Source organism: Larus michahellis, chromosome 3 (assembly GCF_964199755.1).
Source record: "Larus michahellis chromosome 3, bLarMic1.1, whole genome shotgun sequence".
Lineage (NCBI taxonomy): Eukaryota > Metazoa > Chordata > Aves > Charadriiformes > Laridae > Larus > Larus michahellis.
This window is the reverse complement of record NC_133898.1, coordinates 112,004,865-112,024,817: the sequence shown is the minus strand read 5'-3', so window position 1 is coordinate 112,024,817 and position 19,953 is coordinate 112,004,865. Positions and strand designations below refer to the sequence as shown.

Below are 19,953 nucleotides of genomic sequence, written 5' to 3'. Positions count from 1 at the left end.
CTGATGAGATTTTCCCCTCTGCTTCCTTTGTGTATAATGCACAGAATTATCCATTTATTTATTTATCCTAATAGAAGCTTGGCTTGAAGAAAAACACCTCATCATCCCTGATCAGATCTCTAGTTGAGGCAGAACAGCGTGACAAACAACATACTGAAGAGGTGGCATCTAATAATCTGCCTATCATACATCTCCAGTTAAATGTGTAGATCCTATTTCCTGTGTGGAAATCTCTGGTTTTTGAAGCAGCAGCTTTGGGGGAAAAAAAAAAAAAAGGTGTAGATAATGGTGGGTAAAATCACAACATCAGTGTAATAGTGAATTTAAGCAACTTTACTACCTGCAACTAATAGATTATAATAGGAAATCTAATAGGAAGGAGTTTTATGTTAGTTTGATACTAATGTTTATCATTCTTACTCTTGAAATTGAGGACAAAAAAAGCTAAGAGGCAACTTAAAAGATTAAGGCTGATTAAAGGATGGAAAGCAAGTAATACTTCTCAACAGGAGTTAACAGGGGCTCAAGGACCCAGAGAGATCGTTGACTGTTTGAATCATTCTTTTTGGAGAACTGAAACTTTAGGAGGGTATCAACAGTTAGCAACCATGACATTCAATGGATAGCCATTGAACTTCTGCCTGGGTTTGTATGTGCTTCTAAAAATATGGATATTACCAGCATTAGACCAGCTTACGTGTGATTTTATGGGTCTTGTCCACCCTAGAGCAGGTTGTTAAGGATGTGAGCATCTCCAGGGATGGAGGCAATACAAGCTTTCTGAGCACTGTTTTTTTCCCTTTTTTTTTTTTTTTTTTTTCCTACTTTATTTTTTATTTCTCTGTGTTGTGACATTGCAGTGCTGGTCTCTGAGGCTGAGACGTAATGGTGAATTCAGTCACAGTGTTACTGCCAGGGCAGACTAGATGTAAACACAGTTGCTGTTGAAGTTAGGCATGATGTGTGCTGGAACCAGCACCTTACCTGAGAGGGCTTGTGCGGGTGAGAAGCCCCTTACCCCAGACAATGTCTTTCATAGAATCATTATCATTGGAATCATAGAATTGTCTAGGTTGTAAGGGACTTTTCAGATCATCAAGTCCAACCGTCAATCTAACACTGACAAAACCATGTCCCTCAGCATCCGTCTTTTAAATATCTCCAGGATGGTGACTGAACCACTTCCCTGGGCAGCCTGTTCCAGTGTCTGATTGATAACCCCTTCAGTAAAGAATTTTTTCCTAATATCCAGTCTAAACCTCCCCTGCTGCAACTTGAGGCCGTGTCCTCTTGTCCTATGGCCTGTTACTTGGGAGAAGAGACCGACTATCTGAAAGGAGGTTGTAGAGAGGTGGGTGTTGGCCTCTTCTCCCAAGTAAATAATGACAGGACCAGAGGAAATGGTCTGAAGTTGCGGCAGGGGAGGTTTAGATTAGATATTAGGAAGAATTCCTTTACTGAAAGAGTGGTCAGGCACTGGAACAGCCTGCCCAGGGAGGTGGCTGAGTCACCATCCCTAGAAGTGTTTAAGAAACGTCTAGATGTGGCACTTAAGGGCGTGCGCCAGTGGCAGAGATTGTAGGTTGTTTGGTTGGACTCGATGATCTTAAGGGTCTTTTCTAACCGTGAAGATTCTGTGATTCTGTGAACCCCACCTTGCTACAACCTCCTTTCAGGTAGTTGTAGAGAGCGATAAGGTCTCCCCTCAACCCCAGCTCCCTCAGCTGCTCCTCAAAAGACTTGTGCTCTGGGCCCCTATGTGCATCAAGTCCAACCGTTAACCTAAAGCCACGCACTAAATTAACAGCTCCCTCAGCTCCACAACACACCCTGTGTTGAGTTGCAAATGGCGCCGGTTCCAGGCTCCCCCATAGGCTGGCCGTGCGGGCCGCTGCCTGCCCCGGCCCCTCCAGCCCAGCCGGGGCGGGACGCTCCCGCCCAGCCCGGCCCAGTGGAGCGCGGCGCCCGGCGGCGGCATGGTGGAGGCCTGGTACATGGACGAGTCCCAGGAGGACCAGCGGACGCCGCACCGCCTGCAGCCCAACCGCCCCGTCAGCCTGGAGCAGCTGCGCCGCCTCGGCGTCGCCTACCGGAAAGTAAATGGCGGCGGGGGGGAGGGCGGGGGGGGCACCATGGCAGGTCTCGGCGCTCGGCAGGGCCCGGCTGCGGCAGCGCTTCAGGCCGGTCCCGACAGCCGGCGGGGCGGGGAGAGCCCTGAGGGAGACGGGCAGAGCCGGGGCGGTGCTCGCCCGAGGAGTTTGGCGGCGGGTCCCAGCCGGGCTGCCCAGCCCGGGAAGGGGGAGGCAGGAGGGGCCTCAGGCGGTGCCTGTGGCGGTGGGGTGGGTGCGGGTACGTGTCACGGAGGTGGCGCGTCTTGTGTACCCATGGCAGCTACCTCAGCTGTCCCTGGAGCCACCCGCCCCTCCACCGGCGCTCCTGACAGCTCAGGCTTTTCCACCTCAGTGTCCTGAACTTATGCAATTGTGTCTAAATGCATGTATTATTTTTTTTTTTTCCCCTGACGGTTTTTTTTAGTTGGATGCTGACAACTATGAGACTGATCCATGCCTGAAAGAGATCCGGAGGGCAGAAAATTATTCGTGGATGGATATAATAACCATACACAAAGACAAGCTCCCAAACTATGAGGAAAAGGTACGCGGGTCTTTGCTTTGGCTGAGGGTTTGCGGGCTGAAGTCTCGCCTGCCGCTAGAGCATACAGCCGGCTTCCTGGCCCCGCACGCCCTCAGCGCGGGTGAGGTTTCCAGGTGTAAAACACGTCCTGTACTCATGTCCTGGATGCTAAAAAGGGCAGTTTTGATATTACTTTAAAAATAGCAGAGGCCACTGTAGGCTGCCTTCGAAGGTTTTAAGGATAGTCCTCGTCACTGTGTCATTTCCAAACGAGGATTCCCACCAGCAGAGCCCCGCCAGTGCTGCCCTGTCCTCAGAGAGCCTCCCCGGGAGGAAGGCAGGCAGTTGCCAGCTGGGCATGGGCTTTGAAGGCTGGAACATCCTCACGGCTGCTGGCAAAATAGATCTTTTCAAAGTTAATGTTAACCTCCTGGAATCAGAGGGATACATTTCCCTATACAAGATTATTTTTTTTAACTTGTGCGCTGGCTATTTCAAAACAGCTGAAACAGGCTCTCATATGAGCCTCCTAGAAGGAGCTTTCTCCTCCCGGCCTCAGGGTGCTGGTGCACTGCTCTGGCCTGAGGACAGCAACCCAGTGGCACTTCCATATTTTCATTAAATTTCCATTTACCAGTTTGTTTTAAGCCCATTGTGTTATACTGGTTTTAAATTGCGAAGATGAATTAGGTAGTAACTCTGGTTGCCTGGGTGGGCTTTACCTGACAAAAAGGTCGGCTGTTATTGACAGGATGGGTGGACTTTGCTGACCTTGCCATGCTGGATCAGTACCAGCTTGGGGATACCTGCACTAGCGTGGCTGAACAGCATCCAGACCCGAGCAGGTGATGGTAGCTGGCATTGCACTGTTCTCTGTGCGCTAACCTGCTCAGGTCTCTGTTCAATGAACATTTAAAGCATGTTTTGTTCTGTGCTGTGAAATGTACAAACAATTCACCATTCTGGAAAAAAACCAGAACGTTGCTGCTGCTGCCTGGAGAGAGCCTGGAGCTGGGGCTCACTGCGTGGGGGCAGCTGTGACGTGCTGGTTACATCACATTGCCGTAGATGGGCCGTGTTTGGCAATAACTGCATTTTCACATGGAGTTGTAGTAGCCTGTGGGGCTAATTCAACCTTACCCCAGTGTAAAAGAGGCAAGGATAATCTGTATCTCTGTTCTATTTTTGCATGTCAGGAAAAAAAAAAGCACAAAATGATCAAACTGAACAACTGCGAGGACTAAATCCTGCGGTGGGAAGGTTTACCTGTCTCTCTCTCAAATGAGTGTAAGCTTTACTGTTGTTCAGAGACTGGTTATGTGCAGCTATAGCTGCTGTTTCTTGTCAGATAAATTCCAGTCTTCCAAAGGAAATGTACCAGCCTGCTTAGAAGTGTCTGGGTCAGGGTCTGGCTGGCTGGATTGGCCGCTTTAGCCTTGTTGGTCTCGTCTGTTAGTTAAATCACTGTGCAGTTACCCTTTGAAAGCCTTTTTCTGCTTTGCTGCATGTTTCTACCAGATTTGTTTGCAGTTTTTCTGTGTTCAGTATTTTTAAGATATACTTGCTATTCCCAGATAAAAACGTTTTACGAAGAACATTTACATCTAGACGATGAAATTCGCTACATCTTAGATGGATCTGGCTATTTTGATGTGCGAGACAAGGATGACAAATGGATCCGGATCTCCATGGAAAAAGGAGACATGATAACCCTCCCTGCCGGCATATATCACCGATTTACACTGGATGAGAACGTATGTTGTTACAGATTAGTGTAAATTTTGATGACAAATCCATGCAGGTATATATATCACATTAGTAACTACATGCCCTGAGACTTGCAGTTCATTAGCAAAACATATTAAATATGAAGTAGGAATATGAAAAATACTAAATAATTCACAGCATCTGAACCTTTCATCTCCAGGTCACAAATCCAGCTTCCTCTCGTCAGCAGTAACTGCAAGTCATTGCCACGTGATATCTGTAGCATATCTTATGTGACAGCGGCATGAGAGCCAGGCCCTGCGGCTATCCTTCACACAATTGCCCCCACTGTCAGTTAAGGTAGAGAAGGTGGAGATGGATCCGTCTGTGTTGCCTTGTTGTGTATCTTCCTGGGGATAGACACAGCATATCTGTGTCCAGCAGTGGTGTTTCTTGTGAGTGCCATATTCACCTTCAAGAGAAAGAAGGATTTAAGGGTCCAGAGCCACTATTTGCAGCTAGCATGTGCTAGGCTGGATGCTGGCTTCACAGGAGGTGGCCTGCTTTTGGAGGGGATTTTTGGCAATGGGATTGTGAGATTGGCACATAGAGTCCTGACCTGTGTGTCTGTCCTTGTGGGCTTTTATAAATATGTTTGTAACCTCAGCATTACCCCTGGAAAATGGGGAAATGTGTGCTGTCCCCTGTGTGGCAAAATCCCGTCTCTGGCGTAGTGTTGAAAATGGTATAATTTTGAATCAGCTGTCCAGATAGCAGTTACTGTACATGTAAAAAGGGATATGCTGCTTTGGTGAAAACCACGACTTTTCATGTTTGCATTTTGAGATCCGCAGTGAATCAGCTACAATTGTTAGTTTGAGGCTTTTTCTTTACATAGGCAAAATGTCAAGGACTATGGGTTGAATCCACGAGAAATCTTAAATGTTTGTCCACTTCAGGAGCTTTAGTAGAGAAGTGACATCTTCAAAGTAAAATCTTTAGGTGCTTCTAGACCCTTGCACTTTGCAGCTAAATTCTTTTAGGTATTTAACTTTATTCTTGACATTGCTGAGCACCTGGGTGCACGATACAGTGGTTACAAAATAGGTAGGGTCTAAACCTGTAGTGTAGTTGACAGAAGAGGAGAGGAGAGTTCCCCATAACTCAGTGGTTGGAGCACTTCTGCAGGATGTAGAATCCCATGCTGTGCTGCCACAGCTGGTCCTTTGCACTTGGAATACTTTTGGTTAACTGGTGGCAGGGGCTGTTGCTTTTCCTGTTGGAATCTGGAGACTTTTCGCTTCCCACAGCATTATTTTTCGGCTGGTTTATGCAGTCCCCATTCAGCATTTATGCTCTCACTTTGAAGCCTCTGGTATTCCTCAAAAGCACTGTGTAGCCATCTTGGGTATTCTGATTGCTCTTGTTTAACTAAGCAAGTAGGAATTAGATGCTGCATTGCTCAGTATTGTGGATCCAGCACAAAATAATTTGCGTAAGACAGAATGTTTTTGGTTTCTTAGAAACAGGGGGAAGTACTGTCTCTGCCTGACCTGGAGACACTGGTTGTGACACAATGTATCACCGAATAGGTGCAAAATCTTCCACTGCAGTAGCTGGGAGCAGGAACAGCAGCACAGTGGTACAATTTTCTGGAACACGTGAAGCTTTCAGTCCACCTTGAAATGTTTTCAAAAATTGCTGCAGACGTGCAAATGACATCGTTAACATCAGAATTAAGATCTAATGGAAAGGGACTCTTAAATTACTTATGACTTCTTGTTCTTTGACAGAATTACGTGAAGGCAATGAGGCTATTCGTTGGAGAACCCGTCTGGACAGCATACAACAGACCGGCTGATGATTTTCCTGCTCGGAAACAGTATATGAAATTTTTGGCTGAAGAAGCACAGTGATGGTATCTGAGACCTGACAGGTGGAACAGCCTGAAGCCCTGCGAGAATGTGACTTGTGGCTTTTCACTGATTAGACTTCTATTTGCACATACACTTAGAATCACAGAATCATAGAAAAATTTAGGTTGAAAGGTCATTTGGGAGGTCATCTAGTCCAACCTCCTGTGAAGCACCAGGACGACTTCAAAGTTAGACCAAGTTGCTCAAAACCTTGAGGTCTGGAAACCTCCAGTGGTGGAGGTTCCACAGCCTGTCTGGGGGCCCATTCCAGCACTTAGCTGCTGTCACGGGTGAGCATTTGTTCTTTGTGGCCAACTCCCTGGTTGCAGCTTGTGATTGTTGTCTCTTGCCCTTTCATTGAGAAGAGTCTTGGTTCTGTCTTCTCCACAGTCCCTTCTGTAGTAGGAAACTACCGTTAGGGCTCCTCTCAGCCTTTTCTTCTCCAGGTTAGACAAACAAGTGTCCTTATCTGGGCTCTCTGCACCCCACGTTGTTAAGGAAGATGTTCAACATGATTTGCCATAGTTTTGACTACTGAGGAATGTCATTTGTAACCACCTGACAGACTTGAACCACTGACTGTTTTGAGCCCGATGGTCAGGAAGTTTTTCCACCTGCCTTGTAGTTCGTATCCTCAGCCTGGATGCAAGACTACCGTGGGACACACTGTTGAAAGCCTTGCTGTGGTCAAGGGGAATGACATCTGCTGTTTCCCCACAGAGCCGGTCACTGCCTCATCGGTGGCAGTCAGGACAGTGGGTAGAACGTGCCCTTTGTAAATTGGCGTTGACTGGTTGTTCCCCGTCACCTGGTGTTTCATGTGCCTGGAACGGCTTTCATAATAGCTTGTTCCATAATTTTCCTGGGGACTGAAGTGAAACTGGCGAGCCTGTAGTTCCTCAGATCCTATTTTCTCGCCTTTTTGAAGGTGTCAGTATCATTTGCCTTTTTCCGGTCAAAAAGATTTCCCTGATCACTGTGACCTTTCAAAGATGCCAGCAGCCTTGCAGTGACTTTAGCCAGTTGCATTTACAGTTGCTCAGGAATCCATTTTCTAACCTTTTTTCCTTGATGTTTCTGACAGGTAGAATTGGGAGAGGTGGGCTACATTAATATTAATTCTGCTCTGAATCCATGCTAATGAACTACGTAGGATTCTGTTTTTAATTAAAGAAAATAAACCTCGCTTCATTCTTGTCTAAAAATGTTCATAAGATAAATTTGCATAATCGGCATTTTAGTATGCAGCTTCCCTAGTTCTGCCCTGGTGCATAAAGCGGTGGTTTTCTCTCAGTAAAATGCAGCAATTTGCTCTTGTGAGTTACTAATAAAATTACTTTGACTTGGGTGTGGGCTTTTTTTTTTTTCCTTTGTGCTGACATTAAGGACACGTTGAACAACAATGTTACTGCAATTGTTAATCAGCCTTTATTCCTTGTGCTGCTTTTGGCTTGTTGGGTAACACGGGACAAATCATTAACTGTGTGCCTCGGATTCTTTAGCTGTGAGACGGAGGAGAGCAGACTTAGACACGCTGGTCCAGTTTTCAGTAAATGCCTTGTGGTTATGCAGGACATGCAGCTCCTCAGCCATCGGCACTGAAGCGTTTTGGTATGAATCTGTTCTTTCTAATGACGAATTATGTCGGGTGGGCAGATGTGCTGCCTGCTCCAGCTCTCAATGGACGATGACAGCACGGGCTCTGTGCTGGCTGCAGCCTGCGTGCTGATTTCAGCCGAATACAATACAAGCTCCTGCCTTGCAGTTCCCCGAATAAACGTGACTCTAGAAAGAAGTTGAAAGCTGGGTTTATGTGAATTTTCCTAATGTAGCAGGCAGTAGATAATTGAACTTTCCCACTGTTCTTCCCCATGGGTGCGTACACAGCCCTTCGTCAGCAGGTAACAACGTTTTCCTGGCTTTGTAGCTGCATTGCTTTTAACCAGGTCTAGGTGCTTTTTTTCTTTAAGCATTTCTGGAAACAAAGTTGCAATTTTGAAGTGAATTGTACTAGGTATTTATCTTGAAAGGGTGAGTAAGAAAGCCAGCTGTTTCCTGCCTTAGGGTCTTGGGTTGCAAGCAGCTGGATGAGATGCAGGGACACAGCTGACCCTTCATGCTGCCAGTGGGGGCTCAATTTGTGGGAGGGGGTGCTGGCACAAGCCATGCTTGCAAAATGCAAGCCCACCCAGTTCAGCCTATACTGGCTTTTGTGCAGTGGTTCATAAGCCTGGCTGAAAAATCAGTGTTACTGGCAAATACGAAGTTTAACAATAGTCAGACACGAGCTGCGTAGGCTTGCACGGATGCTGTGCTGTGTCTCGTGCCTCATCGGTTTGGGGATTTGTGCACCACTTGTCCAGAAGGAGCACTCGAGTGTCCTCTTGTACAGCGCACCAGGGCATCCTGGTCCCAGAATAAACTTAGGGGGTTTTTCAAGGTGCAGCTACAGGAATAAATGTCAGTTACTGACTGTGGCAAGTTTTATTCCTTTGACTTACATGCGGCAGAAAATTGTGTTTCCGAACGTAAAGTAAAATGACTGCTATCTGCTGGTGCTGGTATCAGTCAGTCCCTGGTATCCAATCGAATACAACTTCTCTCTGCTTTTGTTTTCCTTTTTTTAACAGAAGTCAATAGGAGACTGTTCATTCCTCCTATGGGCCTCTCCATTTTGATCCCCCTGTCTGCAAAAGGAGAAGTGGAGGCAGCAGCGTGGGCTCTCAGGAACCCCATTTACGGCACAGCCAACCCATAACAGACTGGGGGAGCAACTGGGAAGAGAGAGCAGGTAACACGTTCTCTTACGGAGAGATTTACAGTTTGGAGGCAGCAATGAGGGATGGATGGTAAAGCGGCTGCCCGCAGCAATTGCTTTCAACAGCTCGCTGATGTAGGATGTGACCTGGGACGTAGGACTGAACCATCTTGTTTTGTCGCCTCTCTGGAGGAATATATACACCCGGTACAGCTCCCATCTCCCGGCTGTCAAGAGTAACACACGATCACCCCGCTGAAGATCGTTCATCATTTTGATAGCACAATGCATTCTGCCACTGAGAGGTGGCGGGGGCTGTGGGGGTCTTACTGTCAACGCTTTTGAGCCCCTGCCCTTAAGTGCTATAGGTGTCTTTGAAAGGGTGAAAGCTTTGCTTCCAAAGGTGGTTTGGTTTTTTTTTTTGTCAGCCAGGAAAAAAGCAATTTGGGGCTGGTATAAGGATTCGACACCTGTGAAGAGATTACATGGGAGATTACACTGGGAGGAAACAGCTGGGCAGAAAAAAAATGTTAATATTAATAGAAAACACTCCAGAGAGTGGAGAGAAGGGAGGGAGAACATGCCATTCCTTCAGATGAAAAACACGGTTTATTTTCATGGCAATTTTTTTGTGTTTGTTTTTTTTCTTTTCTTTTTTATTTTTTTTCCCCACATACCACATATCTAGAAGTACAAAGTGAAATCGATTTTTGGTCCAAAAACATGAGTCTGTTTTACTGCAGCTAGTGGAAAATCTCGGTGCATTGATGCAGTATGAAAATTTATGTAAGTGGTTCCAGCAGCATCACGTTGGCAGCATTAACTCGGGCAAGGGGAATATGTCAACTCCTCCAGGATTAGAGTTTAAAAAAAAAAAAAAAAAAGGTGTGAGAAATGGTACTGAATCGAGGTGTTTGAAGGTATATTTTTTGGCACCTATGTATTATTTTCTGCTTTTATTGTTAAAATTTTCCCAAGTGGCATATACCTCAGGTTCTCATGACCACCTTGAGAGAGCTTTGCTGCGAGTGGACTCAGAGCAAACTGTGGATGGTCAGTGGGATTTTTAATACATTAGGTGGGCAAACAGGGGTCTGCAAAGTCTGTGATGCTTGCTATACGTCCTGGGCCAAGTGTCTTTGGCTGTATATCTTAATGCAAAGACATTTCACAGCCAGTTGGGAGTTAACTAGTAAAACATCCACACCGGGCATTTAGGGTGTCTGCAAATGGGTGAAGGGAAATGCTGACGGCGAGGGGTGTCTCGCCCTGGGCTGCCTTGTTTCTGAACTTGACAAGTGCACAATCATGCACTCGGAGCATCGGGTCCCACTGGCAGAACAGGCACTCTCCTGCCTGGTTTCTGACTCCAGGATTTAGCTGGAACTAGGAACTTACGAGAAGGGACGGTTTCCTGACAAAGGCAGTCATTCAATATCAGCCAGCAGACGCCACTGCACATAAAGACTGAGGTGGCAGCTGAGCACTGCTTTGAAGAATATCCCTAGGAGCCAAACCACGGATTTAGATATTTGACCAGGCAGAGGCTGTGGACCTGACCTGTGCTATGCTTGAAAATTACATGATTTTGTGAGTCTTCCCTGGGAAAATGATAGAAATTCTCAGATTCCTTTTCCTCTCCCCAAAATAGGATCACTGCTTGTTGCCTTCTATTTCCTGCAGATAAATAAACGTATCAACTCATTGGGGGGATGAATTAGTGTCACAATTTAAATATTCCTGGCTCAAAGATCCAGATTTTATCTGATCTGCTGTGCTCATTGGGACTTTACAGCCTGATTCCCAAAACATCTTGTGTGTTTGCAAAAACGTACTCTGCTATACCTACAATTTGAAAAAACTATTTTTTTATGTGACTGAGCCACTAGCTCTCACTTTTTATTAACTGTATAAATATACAGATAAGACAAGAAGCAAAATTTTTCGAAAACCAAAGTGCTTGGGGAAAGATTCAGCAGCTAAAGGGCTGTGGACTTCTTTCAATGCTGGCTCCCCCCACTGCAGTTCTCTCTGAGACACCTGCGCTGATTTTGAAAAGTGCCCCTCCATTTCATTGCCTTCTATGCTGCTTGCCAGGGTACCAATAAATAACTGTTGTGCCTGTCAGTGAGCCGCGCTGGCTGGTAGAAAATTGGGCTGGGAACGCTCCGAGCCTCCGTGGTGCTCTGGGATCACCTATGTTTGTTGACACAGCCCTGAGCAGCCAAGCCATGCTCCGGGCTCCGGTTTCCCCTGCGATCACAGGCATTTCAGCCTGGAAAATCTGATTTCAGTCCACCCTCAGGCTTTTTTCTTTTTTTTTTTTTTCCAAATGATTCAGGCAACTTAAAGCTGACCCGCTGTTGGTGGGAAAGAGGGAAGCGTTTCCTGGTGATGCTGTAGCAAGGGGACCCACAGCGGTGGCCGGGTTTTGCGGAGGCTGCTGCTCCAGCCCCGCGCTGGGCTGGGGCTCAGTCCTGCTGCCTGCCACTGGGGTGTGTGCCAGCATCTGAAGTACTCGCTCACACCCTGGTCTGCAAATAGGGGAATTATTTTTTTTTATTTATAAACAGCTCTAGTAATTCTATGCTGCAGCTTTTAATTTTCAATTTAGCACTGACAGTTCTGACAATTTTTCGAAGCCAGAGAGGAACCTTCTCCCTCCTTCCTTCCCCGCCTCAAGCAAGGAGCATCCCATTTTTTCCTTCTCTGTGAGCAAATTATAAGCCATTGATGCTTGTTTTCAGATGGATTCATTTTAATGACTCTCTCACATAATAAACATCAGCAAATGACTTCCCACAACTAGGACAGGATCAGGTGTTGATCCAGAGCAACTTGGAAAGGCAGCACCTGGGTCCTCCTCCCCACCCGCACCTTTCTGTTCCTCCCTAACATCAGGATTGTGACCATCTCACGCCCCTTGAAGATGAGAATCTCTGAAGTTGTAATTCTCAAGCTGACTAGGAGAAATAAGCAGGAAAGCAGCTTTCCACTAACCTTGCCTGAAAGTTAGCGCTGGAGCATGCTTGCATTCAGCGCTGCCAAACTGCCGTTCAAACGCTGAAAACTCTGTGCAGGTTCCAACCATGTAAAGTCCCTCACTGGTAAAGTACGTTTTCCCCCAAATGTTTTATGAAGTGGGTAGAAATCATGGTGGAAGGGGTGTATGGCATCTTCCTTTGAGCTCGTATTTGAGATACGAGCTAATGGATAAAATCCACCTTTTCTGCTATCTTCAGTTTCCCTGGCCTTTGCTCAGGATGGCAGCAATCCCGGTTGCTACCTGAGCAGCCTCGGAGAGGTTGACTCTGGCTGCTCTGGTTCTACCTATTTGGAATAAATTTAAATCTGTATTTGATGCTTCAGTCCCGTATTCACACATTTCTTTATTCCAAGTTGAAGCAGAGAGGGAACGTGTTTCTCACTACAGCTAAATATGACTGGAGATGGGGGTACCACACATCTTGCAATCTTCTTTTGGACGGCTACGATGCATGCGGTTGATTAAGCACAGCAGCTGAGATGTAAGGAAGGCAGGCGTGACTTAGCTGTGCACGCAGACCTTACTTATTCCCCTCTCCAATTTGATTTGCCAGACACCTGCAGCAAAGGCTTCAGAAAAGGATTGGGCTGCCTACCGCTTCTCCGACCGCTGGAGTGCAGAAAACCCGGCAGCCTACCCAGGCGGGGTGGTTATTCCCAGCGCATCCTTGTGTTGAAAGGCTCAGGATGAAGATGAATCTGAGGAAGGCGTTTGCTGGCTTGGTGAGTTTTTCCCCCGGGTCAGTGAGCTCATCCAGCTTGTGCACGACGGCACCAGTGCTCTTGCTGCCATGAAGGATGGGGTAGGTGGAGGAATGAGCACCCTTACCAGTACACTGGCCGAAGTCCATTGTGGAGTCCCAGGCACGTCTGCATGTGCCTTTTGGGGATCATTTAACAGGTCCAGTCCAAAAACAGAGGCACCAGGAAAATGTAAATGGCTGGCTGGTGAGGGGATGCCATTATCACCTGAACTGCAGGCAGGTGCTAGAAATGGCAGATAGATGCTTAAGTCCTTTTGAGGATCAGGGTCTCTGTGCATAATGTAATTATCTGGATGTCTGAAGTACAGTTTCTTTGCTCCTCTTTTAATAAAAGAGGAAATTTAAATGCAAAACTTCTGTTAAGGCACATTAAGCTTTAAGACTTGAATACAACAATCAGCTCATTCAGGCTGTACTTTCCACAGCTCTTCTCACTTAGCCAGATGACACACGCATGCTGTGTTTTAGAACTGAGCTCTGCCCTCATTTACACCAGGAACCCTCATTAAATTTGGCTGAATTCATTGAATTTAACAGGATTTCCTGGTGTAATTAATGTTTTGAGGCCAAATTTTGTCCTTAGCTTTAACACCATATACAGCACTCAGATGTGTAACTGGCTGAATATAGGGAAGTCAAACACTTAACTTGTATATATGTTAAATCCAAACCATAAAGTGACATTGACATTCTTTCTTGCATTTTATAAACAGTTAAACATTTGCATACATCCAGCAGTGATACTATGCCTTTGCATTTAAATTTTAATTATTCTGCAAGTCTACCAGGATGTCACTTGTTTAATGGCTCACTGAGCTTAGAGGTCACCCGCTCCAAGTCTCCTCTGCTGGCGTTTGTGTCTGAGTAAAAGCTTCTACTAATAGGAACGCAGCAAACATACTGAAGTGAGACCTATGTAGTAATACATATGAATTAGAATTTAGAGAAACTTGGAGAACAGGGGATTATGTTTTCAGAGTGTTTCTTTTTTAATGGTTATTTGACTCTGACTGGCATCATAAATTTTTATTCTCTGCCGATCAGAACACAGGCTGTCATTTACACGTGCAGTGAGTATAAGGCACTACTGAATCAAAAGAGGAAGCATTTTACTCCTCGATTGTAAAGATGCAAATGGCTTCAGCATGCTGGATGACGGTGGATTGTGCCACTTCAGCTTACAATTGGAAAAGACAAATCAAGCTTCCTGAAAGCATAGACAATAGTGCAACAATATAACATAATACCTGACCTTCAGCTAAATGCATAAGAATCTCTGTTATAAAATATTAATTTACATATGATTGTAAATTTTTTTTAACTGGAATCACAGAATAGTTTGGGTGGGGAGGGACCTTTGAAGATCATCTAGTTCACACCCCCCACCGTGGTCACCTTCCACCAGACCAGGTTGCTCAAAGCCCCGTCCAACTTGGCCTTGACTCCTACCAGGGACTCCTACCATCCACAACTCTTCTGGGCAACCTGTTCCAGTGCCTCACCACCCTCATCATAAATAATTTCTTCCTTAAATCCAATCTAAATCCATTGCCCCGTGTCCTGTCACTACCTGCCCTGGTAAATTGTTCACTGCTCTCAAAGTCTTTGAGAACAATGGTGGTTAGATATTGGGATTGCTTCCCATCTCCTCAGAAACCTCATGCCCAAGAAAAGTGACCTATGCTGGAGAAAACATGCTACTAAAATTACTTATGAGTATGGTAAGTAACACACCGCATAGTTGTGACAAACTGAAAACTACACCGATTTCAACTCAGTTACGACAACGTAAACTGAGAATTTGCCCAACTACTGTTAAACCTTGTCTAAAATCATAGGAACATATAAAACAAATGTAAAACCTCATAAAGAGTAATGCAAAAGTAACCATTTTCATTTCACTGTATTTTAATACTCACTCAAGATAGGTAAATGGTGTTTGAACTTGACTGAAGCAGGTGATGCTGACTTTTTCATTTTTGAGTTTAGTAGTGGTACTTTAGGACAAGCCTATACCCAGGTGCTGCACAAGTTTAATTCAGCTGTGGGACCTAGAGGCCAAGCCAGAAAGAGAAATGGCAACTGATTTTTTTGAGTTGATTGGTACCTAACTAGCCATTGTTTCAGTGTACAAGTTATGACCTGTAAAACACATACATCCTGTAAAAATGGAACAAATTCTCTCTCTGTGAGAAGAGCTGTAGGCTTATGTCTTTCAAGGTGACTGGTGATTTTTAGGCATCCTCATTTTTTTGCGTGTCTAGATTGCAGCACCTGATTTTCTAGGACAACCGTTTGGCCCCTGTATAGTATCTCCAGTTGGACAAGCACAAAAATGAGTTATTAGTTACTTAAAAATACAGGTGGGGGTATTTAAAGACAGTGAGAATTAAATGATGGATGTGATATAAAAAACATAACAAATACAATTATGGAATTGTCCCGTGGCAGTGATTTATGACAAGAAGCTATTCCAATTGCTAAACGTTAAATCTTAAAACAATTAAAACCCAACAAACAGATGTATATATTGTATTCAAATACAAGGAATGGGAGTATCCGGATTGAATCTTTACAATACGGATGAAGGGAGAAACGTGGGCAGAGATGTGAAGTACGCTGATACCACAGTGGTACTGATTCCAAAAATCGGTGTTCCATGGGATGCCAGAATCACTGTATGCTGATACTGTCACATCAGTGGTAACTGCCTTGTGTCCTGCCCTGCAACACCCCTTTTACTTCCACTCTGTGTGGCTTAGCCTTTATATACCTCTGCCTCCCTCTCTCCATCCTTTTCTCTGGGAAATACTTTCTGCACAGTGTTTTGGTAATGGGAAAGGAGAGGTACTGAGCTGAACTGGGTTGTGTTTCCGCTCTGCCTAACTGGCAGTGCTCCTTCCTCTACCCAGCAGAATGCCAGAGTGGAGCAGTGATGCCTGTCTACACCGAGAGGAATCCACAGGCTCTAGGGCAGGCATGAGGAAGACAGCTGTAGTACAATAAGAGCTGAAATACACATGCACAAGTTAAGCAGTTCGTAGAACAACCTTGTGGCATCTGCTGGTGATATCCAAGTAGAGATGTTGGCCAGCGAGTGGGAGAGAGGAAAAAAGTATTGAAGCAAGCGTTAGTCTGGGAATAGAGAAATCCTCCACTCCCACCCACAGCCTTCCAGAATCCAAATGCTTTAATCTGAAAGATTTAATGGTATCACAAAACCAAGAAAGTACTGGAAGACCTTTTATATCATTCAGATGATATAGTCCCTCACCCTGTGGAGGACTGTATGACTCCCTCACACGCCATCTGGGCAACCCGTCCTAGGTGGCCCTGCTTGACTGGGGGGTTGGACCAGATGACCTCCAGACATGCCTTCCAACCTCAGCCATGCCGTCATTCTGTACGGCGGTTATCAAGCAACTTCCTTTGAGCGCAGTGGACGTACAAAGGTATAATACTCAATACTTTGATGGGGGCAAAATGAGACACACAGTAGAAGCAAGTGACGAGAAGTGCATTCAGAATTTCATTTCTATAATACACATACTGATATTCTGTCAATAACTCTTGGCTGATGAAATTAGCTCGTGATTTGCTCACTAATCACTGAAAAACTGTAACAATCATCAAGACAATATAAGGTCAAATTCAGTTTTTCTTATAAAATGAATCCGAGTGTGTATATATATAGAGTACACTGTAATGACGAATAAATAAACAGTAATAGACTTGTAGGGATGAATCTGGCTCTAGGTCAGCACAGTTACAGACAACAGATTCTGCAGTAATGCCACTGAATATTCATAATTGAATAGATTTTATTTCACATTTACACATTAGCAAGAGTATATACAATTTAAAAAATCAGCCTTGCTGGAAAAAAAATTAGTTGGAAATGATCTATCCTAACTTGAGACACTGAGTATTAAAGCTGTCGCCCTCTTTGATAGCTACAGCCTCTAAAAGTGCCTGCTTCTTCTGCATACTGCGAGATGACTCCAGTTCATACATAGTTGTCAAGTTGAAGAGGACGCTCTCGTGTAGGTAGTGTTTAGGGTCCTGCTGAACCATTCCTTCCAATTGCCGGAGGGAATCCTTTAGTTTTCCCAGATAAAGAAGACAAACAGCAGCGTTGTTATTAGCCTAGAGAAAAACATATTGTAAGTAAATAAATAAGTGTGTGTGTATATATATATATATGTATTTACAAGCGATGAGAGAGAAGGAAAAAAAAAGAAGTCTAGCCTCTGGAGTTACAACAGATTTACTATGTGCTAAGAAGTGCTGTTTTGCATGTGTGTGTGCAAGTAACTAAATACATTATCAGTCATACAATCCAATCCTTTTCTTCGTGGTATTTTCAAGATTCATCCTGTGCCAGTAGGACCTTGCTGACTTCGAAGAGCTGAAATTCGAAAAGACAGAGTCTAAACCAAAATATAAATAGTGGAGGACACCAGTCAGTTAGTTTTGAAAGTCAACTGAAACAGACTTCAGGAACTCCACGAGCCTCTGCAAGCTGTCATTTTCATAGTTTTTTGGTTTTTTTTTTAACGACTTCACTATATATTCAGAAGCGTTCTTCTCCCTGGCTTACATATAGAAGATCCACAGAAGCAACAGGAAGAAATTATCTGATCACAAAGGCATCCACAAGTGACTTCAAGTAAATGCAGCAGATAGATAGGGCAGTCTAAATACATCATAAACGATCAAGTCAGGTTCTATTTTCTTTTCCACAAAAAACTGGTTTTATGAGTTACCCCAAGATACCAACAGTACAAAGTCATATAGCATGTTTAGCAGCAGAAACTTTCACACATTCTGAAAGCTGCAGATAAAGGAAGGACACAGCCTTTTTAAAAAAATTCCTTTCCTCTCCCTTCAGGAAACCTTGCTGATTTTGTGCGATTTATAATATGTTACTATTTTACAGCCTGCAGAATGATGCAGTTCATGTGCTTCTTAAACTCAGTCCCCTCCGTCTTTAAATGGCCTCGGATGAGGCTGCTGGTGGTAAGCTGCCTCCGCTCTTAGCAACACCCTTGTATGACCATGCACTGAAAGCTGCCAAATGCAGAAAACCCACAAGTAAATCAACAGCTCTTCTTTGCTCTCCTCTTGCGATGGGAATCCAAGGCTCTGATATGCAATGTGTTAAAAATGTCATGTTTAAAATTAAAAATATCCCTTCAGTGTTGTGTGAAATCAAGTTAATCTTCTATACGTTGGCAGCTGCCATTTCTTTTTCTGACATGGATGTCTACGCTAAAAACAGTGAAAGCAAAAAAAAAAAGCGCTTTTGCGAATATCCCATAAAACATAATGTTTTGGAATTTCTACACGCATGCCTAAGTATTCACGCCCTTCATATAGACTGGTTCTTCATTTCCCATCCCATTTTGTATCTTATCCTCATGTATACTAAAACCCCTTTGGCACACATGCCACATCCAATTTTTCTATAAAGCTCTGAGCATACTCTGGGTACTAATTAAATCCACGCATGAAACATTACGAGAATAATTTAGGTGTTCATCATAAATGTAGCAATTTGGAGATTTACCACAGCGTTTGATGAGTCGATCCTTAAAATTTCTGTGAAAAATCGATGAGCTTCTGCAAAATTATTCTGACCAAGGTGGAGAAATGCTCTAGAAAGTAAGTGACATATGAATGAGTTCTCCTCAAAAACCCAAGGTGATAATACATTTTAAAAAGAATGGACACCATTTTTTATTTTTCCTGTTATAGATGTGAGAGTTTCTGACATTTGCTCTTCACGGTGTAATTACAACCAGCAAGGAGACACTGATTTACAGACAAATGGAATGACAACTTGGATCATGTGGCTATTAAATATTCTGCCTACCAAAGCAACAGACTTCATTGTGTTTTTATTAATTTAAATTCAGATACTCTGTTCCTGGAATTATTTCTCTTCATGAAATTAGCCATGCTATATAATTTTCAGAGCACTTTTGAATAGTATTTTCTAAACTTATTAAGCCAATGTGCTAACCATTACAAAGTGAGCCCCCCCCATCATCATGCAGCTCAATTTACTACCACGTATTCCAGCATTCTTTGAAACTACCGGGCAGTAACTTTACCAGGAGATCTGACTGTAGGGTAAGGGTCCAAAATAGCTTCTCCTCTCCTAAGAATTATTTATGCAAATGTATATTGAAAAAGCGGAGTGAAAATATGCAATGCCTGGAAGAATGAGAAAAAGCTTTGTAAAATCAACTGAAGGATCACAATTTCAATCCAGGATAATGTGACTGTACCGAGTAATACAGATCTCCTGGGTCTACATGCCATTCAGTCCCACTTATGACAGATGTAGTTACATAAAAGAGAGAAAGAGAACGGGATTGTCTCAAGGGTAGTTTAATGCTCACAATGCATACTTTGCAAAACTGTATTTTAAAGTTTCATTTAGCTATTAAATTATCTACCTGTTCATTAAAACCATAATTTGGCTCTGTAGTCCATCCAACTTGTGAGTCGCTTTCTCAACGTCTTGAAAATATTTTTCTGCAGTTTTTATGTCTCCAATCTAGACAGTAAAATCGTTCAGAAAGTTACCACAATAAGAAACCTGATTATATCTATTACAAAGGATAGGAGCATGAAACCATTATTAAAGTCTATTATCCAATTGTTCGGTACCACGCTGACTGGGTAACGTCTGTTATCAAACAAGGTATTCAAAGAAAGAGCCATGTCAAGATCATGAAAAGAACCCCAAAAGCGTGCGCAGTTCGATCTAAGGCAGTGTTTCTCAGCCCTGGGTTGTAGAACATTCATAGACTGTATGGCAGGGGTGGCCCGGCCCCTCATTTGGCTCTTTGGGTGTAACTGACTCCAGAGTTCATAAAATTAGAGATGGAAGGAGAAAGAACTCAGTACTGGGTAAAATAAATCTATCAAAAGGAGTAAAACGAACTAGTTCAGGAGCAGAAAGCCACGGAAACCGGGCAGCCCTCAGGTCAGGAGATGCAGGGGGCCTTCAAGAGATCACCTGTTTGTTCAACAACTGGACCAACATTACCAAAAATGTTTGAGACAAATATGTTGAAGTCTCCTTAAAGCTCTCTGATGGTGAATATTACACAGCCTC

General features: G+C 44.1%; 2 protein-coding genes across 10 annotated transcripts in view; one reads left to right on the top strand and one right to left on the bottom strand.

The window, feature by feature from the left end:
- The first annotated feature begins 1,842 nt into the window (after positions 1 to 1,842).
- Positions 1,843 to 18,700, top strand: ADI1 (acireductone dioxygenase 1). Of its 2 annotated transcripts, XR_012586341.1 has the most exons (7): positions 1,843 to 2,096; positions 2,536 to 2,655; positions 4,209 to 4,388; positions 6,135 to 6,547; positions 8,888 to 9,048; positions 12,615 to 12,783; positions 17,193 to 18,700. XR_012586341.1 is itself a non-coding variant. In XM_074581774.1 (4 exons), the coding sequence occupies exons 1-4, from the start codon at positions 1,977 to 1,979 to the stop codon at positions 6,255 to 6,257; spliced, it is 543 nt and encodes a 180-aa protein (XP_074437875.1). In that variant the 5' UTR covers positions 1,843 to 1,976; the 3' UTR covers positions 6,258 to 7,737. The 2 variants fall into 2 exon arrangements, 1 of the variants encoding a protein (XP_074437875.1); XM_074581774.1 differs by lacking the exons at positions 8,888 to 9,048; positions 12,615 to 12,783; positions 17,193 to 18,700 and having other exon boundaries at positions 6,135 to 7,737.
- The window catches only part of TRAPPC12 (trafficking protein particle complex subunit 12), a 53,567-nt gene continuing 48,425 nt past the window's right edge, over positions 14,812 to 19,953 (bottom strand). For 4 of the 8 annotated variants that reach the window (XM_074581763.1, XM_074581761.1, XM_074581764.1 and 1 more), the window contains exons 10-12: positions 19,289 to 19,389; positions 18,394 to 18,481; positions 14,812 to 16,970 (exon numbers count right to left, since the gene is read on the bottom strand). In XM_074581763.1, coding sequence (XP_074437864.1) covers positions 16,728 to 16,970; positions 18,394 to 18,481; positions 19,289 to 19,389 — 432 coding nt within the window. In that variant the 3' untranslated portion in view covers positions 14,812 to 16,727. The remainder of the gene's footprint in view (positions 16,971 to 18,393; positions 18,482 to 19,288; positions 19,390 to 19,953) is intronic. The other 4 variants (XM_074581765.1, XM_074581766.1, XM_074581768.1 and 1 more) reach the window with 3 other exon arrangements.